Raw genomic sequence first — 11,091 nt, forward strand, 5'->3', positions numbered from 1 at the left:
TTTCAACTGATAAATGTGGATGTGGTTTCTTAGTAAGCCTCTAAATCATGATATATTAGTATTAGCACAATGTAGAGGACGAAAAATGATAGTATTGCAAATCAGGTTTAAATCTGGTCTAAGCGTGAACGTCTGTTCAACGTCTACAAATAGTCGGCGAAAAAACTTTCACTTTTGAACGTTTTTTCAACGTCGGGCATAGACGTCTTTTAAACGTCTTTTGAACCAAAAAATGCTCACTGGGAGTTCACAGTTAGCCAGGCTATGACAGTAGATGTCCATTTGTTCAAAGAAACAAAAACACTTACATGTATTGTATTTTGTTACATTTTCTGGCACCGGTATTTTATTTTGATATATTTATTTGAGGGGTGTTTTGTATTTTGTATCAAAATACATTTTGATTTTCTTTCGCCATGGGGATGGTACAGGTCTTCAGGTGAAGCTTTGCTTGGTCTCTTCAGCTGTCTCCTAGCCTGGCCAGTCGTCACATCGACGGGGGGGAGGGTGGAAGAGCCCTTTGATGTTGAGGGCTCTCCTACAAACAGGAAGAAAAGTAACAGAAAAGCAATGTATTGATGTAAGATATCAAAACATCCAGAGCAGAAAAAGTATGACCTTCATTTTTACCCTGCAGCAAAGACAAACATACCAACCTGTTTTGGGTCTGATGGATCTGAGATTCTTCAGGAATTGTGAGTCGTTTGCCATCACCAGTTCATGATGCTCTTGGGCCAAACGTTTCCCCACATCACGTTTCCTCACTTCATCCCAGTCCTTGTGGGTCTATACGTCAGACAATATAAAAAAATTTGTGCTGGGCAACGATTAAAATATTTAATCGCGATTAATCGCATGGAATTTTTGCGATTAATCGCATTGTTATGGCAAAGTTAAACAATGAATTCAAAAGTAGTGTATTGCGCACTTTTATCTTGAAAGTACTGCTATATGAACAAAAGGGCAATAACATTTGGTTTGCAAACACTTTAAACAAATAAGGTTATTTTTAACAGCAGTATTCCCTTTACACAGTAGCAGTTATGATTCTGATAATAGATATTCAGCCCGTGTTCATAACTTTATTTTTGTGTGTAATAGATGCAATTTAAATATACACCTTGAAAACTGCAAACCTATCTACTTCTTTTTTTATGTTTGTTAAATTCTCAGTAGCGATAACTAAATGATATGCTTATTATACATATTCCAAACAAAAACACTTTAAAAACTCGACAATATGTATTTTAATATTGTCACTGTTGTAAATTGTTTGATTGCATGATTTACTTTTATTGTGAAGAGCATGAAAACGGAAGTGCTTTGAGTTTGAAGAGACAGGAAGTAGAATGGTATGTGTCCGCTAACAATAGGCTCGTTCGAGATGAACTGCGCCTCGCCTGGAAAGCAGACGAGGGCAGACGGACGTAGAAAGGGGCGTTGACAAAAAACTGCGTTCAAGTCGGACCGTTTTCAGCCGCCTGCTTCTTCTTCTTCTTCTTCTTTTGCTCTTTATGGCGGTTGGCAAACAGCTTTCGGGTGCATTACCGCCTCCCACTAATCTGGAGTGTGGACTAAGGACTCTAATACGATAACCAAACGAAAATAAATACATATACATGTGTAAATAAATAAAGATATGTATATAATATATATATATGCATATATATACACATATAGAAAAAAGTCAGTCTTGATTTCGAGTTTCCAACATTTGTCACTGAAGCTTTTCTTTAGTACATTAATGATATTTTCCTCTCCAATCTCTCTTAGATCTTTTTTCAAAACTTCTCTCTCTGACAGGACAATAAAACATGGTCCCCAGTTTCTTCTTCTTCACAAAATTTACACTTTCCATTATGCTTTCTAATAACATAGAGGGAACTGTTAAGACCAGTATGGCCATTCCTTAGTCTTGTCATCTCCTCTTTTCTAGTTTGTCCACTAGATCCTGCACTCCCAACCAATGGTTCCTCTTTAAACGGATATCTTCCTTTATTCCCTTTATTACATTCGTTCTGACATATCTTTTTGATTTGTCCCTTAATCACCACTTTTGCTTCTGACTTACTTATATTTACAGTAACGTTATTTCTTCCACTCTTCAAAGCCCTTTTTGCTGCTTTATCCGCCTTCTCATTGCCATCGACTCCAACATGGACCCACACAAAATGAACCGCCATCTGCATTTGATGGATTCTTAAAAATGATTGTAGTATTTCAAACAGTAAATCCTCTCTGCTTCTGGAGTGGCAACATTTCAAACTTGTTAGCACTGCACATGAGTCTGATGCAATTACCACTCTCTCTGGCCTGACGTCCTCCCACTGTAAGGCAATAACTATATGGCCATCATCTCAAATGTAAACACAGATAAATCATCACTGAGCCTCTTCCCACACTCAGAATGGAATTTTGGGATTACTGCTGCTGCTGCTGTTCTACCAGTTTTAGGGTATTTAGATCAATAAATCTGTATTTAATTGTGGTAACTGATGTATGACTTGAATATCTTACAGTTTCCCCCACGTTCATCTCTCATCAGTTCAAGGAGGCCAAGATCAATTTCAGGCTGTGGCAGTAACCAAAGAGGAATAGCTGGCAGAACCACAGTTGGAGAATAACTCCAGTAAACCTAATTCACTAGCCTTTGTCACGATCAGGCTTTGCCTTCTGTGTCTTTGTGTGTTTTCTTTCTGTAGCTAGCTACCTATCTGCCACTCCCTCACCAGTCTAATTCCCTTCACCTGCCCCTGATCACGAATCAAACACTCCTTCATCAGCACAACTCTCCTCACCTGATCTAGACACTATTTAAACCCCTGCCTCCCAGTCACCCACTGCCAGATCATTGTTGGTTCTACCTGCCCATTTGTTTAGTCCTGTTCCCGGTTTCCCCGTCTGCCTGCCCCTGCCTCGTACTCCCTGTGGTGTGGTAATTATTTCCCGTTGGTGTGGAATGAAACGCCTTTTTTCACTCATCTAATGTCGGCGCTTGAGACCTTATCATGCCCCATGACAGCCTTCTTCTTAACAACCCAACCAAAGCTCTTTGTTGGCCTTTTTGTCATGTTCCCAGCATGGCTCAATTGCACTTCTTGTTGGATGGTTGTTATGTCCTTGTAAACTGACCCAATATGTTATCATGATCTGGGTTCTTCTCAACTCCAATGGCATTTCTACCTGCAATGCCGGCACAGATGTTGTTTTAAAGACCCCACTACATATTCTTGATGCTTGTATTACATCCAGTTTTCCCAACAAGGTGTTACACGCCGACCTATAAACCACACAGCCATAGTTTCAAACTGATCTTGGGCGACTGTGGCTAAGTGGAGCGCAGGGCTGTCCTTCAATCAGAGGAGCGGCGGTTCGATCCCCGGCAATAATAACGCGTTAACTTGCCCAGCACTAAAAAAATAAAACATTATTAGTACACACAGGTGATCAATCATCAGGGTCCACAATCACAAAGCCCTGCTTGTTTTTTGCAAATTAACTAACTTCTCACCAATTTTTTGAAGGCCTCCCCTTTGTAATAGGACTTGGCTGCTGGATACTCCATTCCCTTGTCAATTAGCTGCACCAGGCTTGAAGCCACCAAATGCAGCTCATCTCCATCGTAGATATACAGGTGTCTGTCCTCCCAGGTCATCAGAACGAGTTGGTCACACGGGCATGAAGTCCCCTCCACCACACCCATAACCTTCATCTTTACTATATCTGGAAGGTAGAATTTGTTCCACCCATTCACCACGTTGTCCTTCCCACTGTAAATGGTGTCCTCCAGGTCTCCAAGCCTCCATGTGGCACCAGCTGGACTCTTTAAGTCGATAGTCTCGTGTTTATGTTTGGACACAAACTCTGACACAAATGTCAGGTGATCTGAACACATGCCAGACGATTTTGATTACATATGGAAAATAGTTATCATAGCAAGGTTGAGCAATGTGTGAGGCAAAGGTGTGTGTGTGTGTAGTCTACCTTTTTGTCCTTTGTATTTTGTCCCTTGCATTTGTAAATGAACCTCAGTCAGCAGATCTGCAGATCTGAAAGGCAGAAAAGTGAGAACTAAAATAAGAGCCGATAGTCTCAGCAGTATTCACTGACCATTTCAAAACCTGTTCAACAAGGAGCCCCCAAATTTGCTCAAGTGGCGTAGCATATTTCGTCGAAAAAATGTACATATCGAGAGCGAATATCTTGCATGTATACATATGTTATATACCAGATTAAACAGCAACAGCTGGGCAACACCATCATGTAAGTCACTTTTTACACACTTTATTATTTATACACAACTAATATAAGCAACTAGAAGATGTACCACAATATCACATATTTTTCGCCACGAATCGGCGACCCATGCACTCCGTTTGCATCTCCCAACACAACGCTGTCCGCTATCATGGCCAATGCATGCATCACAAAGTACGAGGATTTGACCGCGAATCCATCCGTAGCTTCTAAATTCCTCTTCATGAAACCATTAAAAAATTACATCTAGAAAGCCAATGAACAACAAACCACTCCACAGCAAAAAACTTTTAACGCATCGTAACTTGAGGTGATTTTCGTGAAGAAAAATGCTGGAAATTGACGATAATCCATTTCAGACGTGTGTAAGAAATTTGAGTGTAGAACTGTGTGTTTAGAAGTTATAATAAAAGTGTTTGATTCATATTTGAGAATTCATAATTAGTAATAATCATAAGTGTTTTGGAAATGCATACTTAAGATAAGCATAAAGGGGTTTTAGGATTAGTAGCTAGAAGTAGAATTTGAGACATGAAGCTTTTGCTGAAAGTTGCAAAGTCTTATCTTTTATATGGAATGTTTATCATAGAAGGGTTAAGCAATAACAGACAGTCATTGAATGTATTAAGAACAAAGGGACAGAGAGGCTTTTAGGCAGGCGATTACAGGGGGGACCTGGGAGTTAGCCAATGGGAATTGTGATGGACAAAAGGGGAGGGGTTTCAAACCGGATGTGGGAGGTTTTATTTAAGTCTTTTTTTCTCTTCTTGCAGTTGCTCTCAGCAGACAGACATGTTTTTTACGGGCTGAGGAGCTAAAGATGAGTTTTTTTGCACGAGGGTTTTTCGTTAGTTTTATTGTTTCATATTCCACAGAAGTAGTGTACTTCACTGTATAATTGTATTTGCTTCACTAGGATTAAATTCCTTTTAATTGTAAACCAGTTTTGGTAGATTTATTATCGCAGCGTCTCTACTGTAAACAGCAGTGGGACCATGCGCTCAGGCCTCCTCTCTGTGGGGTGAATCCAGCCCCTCACACACGTGTTGTCCCCCTGTTCCATTGTGTGTCTGTGAGAAAATGGCGTTTCTGGGCTATGACAAAATGGTCGCATTTTACTGTTTGGCCAATGATTTTACGCATGGGGGTGGCGTGCGCACGGTTTGGCATTTGGCTAAAAAGTCTGTCAATCTACTCAACAACCCGCCTACTGCTTTCCCGAGTCTCTTCCGCATTGAACGAGGTGTCACATGCTGCAATCTGCCAATCACAGGCCTTAGAAAGGGCTACATAGACACAGACAGAGACGAGAAAATTCCATGGAGCGATATGAGATCTCAAAATGGTTCAAAATGATGCCAAACTGCTGTATTACAGTTTTTCTCAATTGCTAAAACACTAAAACCCATTGGCTGAACAAAGTTCTCAGTTGCCTGAAGTCATTTAGCTAATTGTGCAGTCTGTTGTCAATACCTTAAACTATTTCACATGGTAAAACACAATTTGCAGATCTCACTTAGATTTTTCAGCAAAACTCTAAACACATTCTCAGTCTCAAAACACATGCTGCACTCTAATGCACATGTCATCCATACTGGTAAACACAAGTGGCAACAATCAAATAGAAATAGAGAACACATGTCATTGATTAAACACAATCACTCAAAATTGATTTCACTTGTATCAAATGATGTGACACAACCAATATAAGCCAGTTTAGAGAGCAAACAGGTGGTTGAAGGTGATGTCGACGAAGTGCTCTGGCCTGACCCAGCCCAAAGACAAGAAGAAGCACATTGATGATATGTTGACTCCTTTGATTTTTGTCCCTTTTACTGTAGTATTGTATACTGTAGTAGGCCTACAGTGCATTGTAGGCTGTATAATGTACAATACGTAAACTAATTGTATGGCCTTGAACATGGTGCTTTCTATTTGTTACAGTAACAGTACTGACTGCTCAACATATTTTGACTGGTTGCAGGTTCATATCAACAAAGAACAAGAATTACAGTATCACAGAGACAAAGGACACGTTTGTGAGCTGCAGGGTACAGTACTGTAAAAATAGGGGTACAAGGAGGAGGAAGAACAAAATAAATTGCAAAGAGCAAAGCACAGTTGTCATTTCTGATCAGTTTTGAGTTACTGTAATAGAACATGTTTTCGTTCATGTGAAATTTGTTTTGAGATTAAAAATCGACTTCTCCCTGAGAACTATATGTTTTGAACAATGTGCTTTCTATTTATTGGTGTATTGTTTACTGACTGCTTGATGGTGTCTATTATTTAGATCACTTTGTTTATGATTTGAGAGCAGTGTTTGATTTTGAGCACAGGTAAAACTGTTTTGAGGCGAAAGTTTCATTTTGCAAGAGGATTCAGAGGTTTTGTAAATAGTGCTTGAAGATGAGGTTTTGTGTTTACAGTTTTGAGAGAATGGGTGACCGTTTCAAGCAATCGAGAAAAACTGTAGGATGTATTGAACACTAGTAGCGATACAACAAGTGAAATATATAGTTAATATACAGTTTTATAGGATATAAAATTAGAATAGAGCAGCGCAACAGTTGGTTCCAAAAATGAGAATTTGGCTTGACCCTCCGTACTCAAACCTCTATTATGTTGGCCTGTTTCACTCAATATAAGTCAAATTTGTTTGTGCAGACTGTAAAACATGTTGTGCTATGACTGTGGCATATTTTTAGGCTTGGATCTGCATTATTTCAAATAAATAATAATAAATAATGTAAAAGTTTCAGGCGAACCTGAAACTTTTCAATTTGAGCTGTGTCCCATCTTCATTCACGATTAACCAGTAACATATACACAATATTTACACATCTGAACAAGTGTCTCACAAGTTTTACCTTTTTTAAAAGTATATATATATTTAAAATTAAAAGACAAATGTCCAATCCAAACATACATGTTTGAAAATATCTTCACTCTTCCTCTGCTTATATGTATATGTATGTCAGTAGGTGACACAAGCTGCCAGAGAGTGACGCAGAGTGACGCAGGGTGACGTAGAGTGATACTTTTAAATGATAATAAAACGGATGATTTATTTTCATTTTTTTAGCCGATTGTTGTAAATGACTATAAAAGTAATAATTTGGAAAGAGTGTATTATGTTCCATTTTGTTGCAAAACCAGCAAAATCATACTTAAATAAAATGAATGAGAAACAAAAAAGTACAACGTACTTACTCTAATGCTGCGTTCACACCGGTCGCGTTGATTTTTTGACGCACTGCAAAAAAGCGTCCAACGCACTGCACAATCGCGTCCAACGCGCCGCCGGTCGTGTTCACACCAAACGCCGCAAAATCTCGTAGCGCCGGAGAGGGGGCGTGGTTTATCGTCCTGGAAGCCGTTCACCTGGCCGCCATTTCTTTCCGCTGTCAACCGTGAAAGGAATAAGGACAATTGCTGCTTTGTACGTGTTGTGGAAGTCCCTCAAACATCGGAATGCCAAACGCCGTCATGTCTGGTTCATAATATTGTTCAGAGGAGCTCCGTGGATTGTATCGAGCTGTATTCACTGTCTAGCAAGCCACCGGTCGCTGTTTACTACAGCTGTAGGAACACAAAATAAACTGATTTGGCTGTGATTCAACGGCAATAAACCGATAAAAAGGGACTCCGAAATAACTACGTAATGATGCCGATTTGTACTTGTCTTCTCCGACAAAAAGGGACTCCGAAATAACTACGTAATGATGCCGATTTGTAGGTTACTGGTCTTCTCAATGGAGCTCTGATGGATCGGTGCTAGGCTATGCTAACATCGTAGCAGCTCCACCAGCACTCAATAACGTCACGTAGACGTAAGTACGGCAGCGTCTATTCATTGTTTGTACCGTATGGTTTACACACACACATGCATACACATAGTTTGGTCCGGTCTCTGTTGATATGAGGTGTCGTAGAGCTCTGGGTGAACACAGACGGCGACAGGATTTATTTCCTGATTCAACAACGGCAGGAAGCCAGTGATGACAGGGGGAGCAACTCAACGCTGATAGGCTATCGCCCACAGCGTCACGCGATTATGTCGCTGAAGTTGAAAAATTTCAACTCGCGCGTTGGCGATTTTGCGGCGTCCAACGCGTCCACCGCACTGCAATAACGCATCCAACGCGCCGCGCCATCGCAAAATCGCGCCGCGCCAGTCTCATCGCGTCTGTGCATAGACTTTGTATGTAATCTCGACGCGCGTTAAAAAATCAACGCGACCGGTGTGAACGCAGCATAAGGATGCATACAGAGAACAGGGGGCTCCGGTGATTCAACTAAAATCATAAAACTGATTTATGGAAGCTGATCTGTCGTAACAACAATGGGTGTTCTCAGGAAATGTCTCAGGAAATGTGGCTCCGCCCCCTCAGCTCCGCAGCTTCTTGACGATTGCCGAACTATGCTCGCCTGCCACAGCTGAATCTTTCCGCTGAACTGACTGCCGCTGAACTGACACAGACTGCTGCTGAGTGACACAGACTGACGCTGAGTACCACAGACTGACGCTGAGTACCAGAGACTGACGCTGAGTGACACAGAGGTGCCAGTGCCACAAGAAGGATCTCGCTGTCTCTCTCGGAGGCTGCAGCACAGGCTGTCCCATTCCGAACATTCCTTCAAATGCAGCCGACGAATGCAGCCTTCGTTTCCCAGATTCGGAGGACACATTATCTTATCAAATGTGTTCTAATTTGCATGCATTTCCAGATCAGAGATCTGGACATTGCCCAAGTCCTGGTGCTTGAACCTCTTCTTAGCTCCACACATTTATACTCTGTCACGTCTGAAGCTTCTCATTTTACTTTATTCAGTGGGATTTGTCAACATGGGCTGTACAATTATGAAATGTCACGTAATACACCTGTCTTCCCTATGTAATTACCAATTTAAATTACTCATAAAAAAACAGAACTGGTTCTTACTGGCAGGTCGGCGCCATTCCTGCTCCTTTGTCACCTAGAAAACAAAGTATGTATTGTTAAAAGCAGTGGTGTTAAAACACTCAAAACCTTTGCTGGATTACTGAAAATAATACTACAGTGGGGTATAATTATATTATTATCATAAATTTGTATTATAAGACAAAAGACAAGGTATATAATATAATATAATAATATACTGCATCCCTAAGAAGCAACTACATGTTGATAGAAACACACCAAAATACGGACTTATTCATTTTCATATGTCGTGCACACAAAATATGCGCACGAGATAACTATTCGGCATATCTTTTGTGCATAAGATTTTTTTTAACTATATATTTTTCTGGATTCGACTTGAATCACAAATGCTCTAAAGTTTTCACAAATAGAATAAAAGCTGTAAAATCTCTTTTTTCTTTTGAAGGTTGTGTGGGGTCACAACAACGCAGGAAAATATCCGCCCTTCCATTTATAAGTGTCTTTGTTCTTCTTATTAATCATCTCAAATGTGAAAACTACAAAACACATTTAAGTAATGTTTAATCTGAAAGCAATGTGTACACAACAGAAAGTAACCCTTGGCTTTTATGTTATGTTTTTTGTTGTCGATACTGTTAAGAAGTTATTTTAACAGACTGGAAAATGAATCGAAAGCGTGAACAAATAACTCAAACGTTCATCAAATTAACACAAATAAGAGTAGGCTGGTTACCGGAGTTGAAGCGTAGACAAAGTCCGTTGCTGTCTTCGCGGAAATAAAACGAAACGTCTGTCTCATTTTAGGTTACCTCGACACTCCCTGTTTATGTGCAAATCAGGTTTTGCGTGTTTGGTGATACGTCAGTCTCGAGTTCCCTCGGGCAGGAACGGGGAACATTACAAACAGGAACTCTTTGTTCTGATAGTTTGTATGTTTTATTTTTATTAATCAGTGTAAGTAAAAGGAATATGTCGTTCCCCGTTTCATTGATTTAAATGCATTTATGTATCCCATACATCACTCACCGTCAACTTAAATGCACTTTTGCAGCGCATACATCACTGTCAGTATCCAAAACAACACATACGGCCACTTGGTGGAAATAGGATTTTATCATTGTGAATCTGTGCTTTGGGTAAATGCCTTCATTTGAAGCCAGAGGGCGTATTTCCCTTTCACTGAATAGAGTTCAGTTAAAATGACAGATGATTGTGGATTATTTGCTCTTCCTGCTGCACTTTGATTCCTGTATTTCCTGTGCGTCCTGTCTTTGTTGTTGTTGTTGTTGTTGTTGTTGTTGTTTAGTCTCTGGCCTGCCAGAGGTGAAGGTGGTAGAAGACGTCACCTGTGAAGTGGAGCCGGAGGATCACAACAGAATGGTCAGGACAGTGTAGTGATATCAGAGAGTGTGAATTATCTGCTGAAAGTCTCTGGATTCAAGTGTGTCTATGTGTTCTATATCTAGCACATAGATCATGAAATGATGATTTTAATGTAGGACTTGTTTATAACTGAGAATGGTTGGGCTGCTAGTGGTGGATCTTTGCCACTAAGACAACAAAGCAAAAGACGATATGAAATCCCTTTTTGAGTTTCAGTGTTCATCGTTAGTTTATGTTCAGTACAAAGAGGACGTGTTAACAGTTTGATATGATTGTATTCCACATGCATGAAAAGCTTTCGCTTCTTTTATCTCTGGATGTATTTTGTCACATTGTGCTGATGAAGATACTTTGCTGCACCTCACACTGTACTTTCAACATACACGTTCTTATGTCTGCTACATCAGTGCAGCATGTTTTCTATCAGGACATGTATTTGTTGCCCGATCAGTCTCTGCAAAGCATGAAAACTGATTTGTTTCAAACGTCATGTTTACTGTGTTTTTAATAACTGTGTCGATTA

At 40.1% G+C, this 11,091-nt stretch overlaps 1 protein-coding gene across 1 annotated transcript; it reads right to left on the minus strand.

Moving 5' to 3' along the window:
• Nucleotides 1-323: 323 nt before the first annotated feature.
• On the minus strand, nucleotides 324-9,962 carry LOC306791185 (uncharacterized protein; the record flags this gene model as incomplete). Its single annotated transcript, XM_079287822.1, has 6 exons — nucleotides 9,919-9,962; nucleotides 9,204-9,237; nucleotides 3,985-4,049; nucleotides 3,512-3,885; nucleotides 657-786; nucleotides 324-538 (listed from the first exon to the last, which is right to left on the minus strand). The coding sequence occupies exons 2-6, from the start codon at nucleotides 9,218-9,220 to the stop codon at nucleotides 324-326; spliced, it is 801 nt and encodes a 266-aa protein (XP_079143948.1). The 5' UTR covers nucleotides 9,221-9,237; nucleotides 9,919-9,962.
• Nucleotides 9,963-11,091: the final 1,129 nt, after the last annotated feature.

The sequence above is a fragment of the Melanostigma gelatinosum genome (genome assembly GCF_949748355.1).
Source record: "Melanostigma gelatinosum genome assembly, chromosome: 17".
In the NCBI taxonomy this organism is placed as follows: domain Eukaryota; kingdom Metazoa; phylum Chordata; class Actinopteri; order Perciformes; family Zoarcidae; genus Melanostigma; species Melanostigma gelatinosum.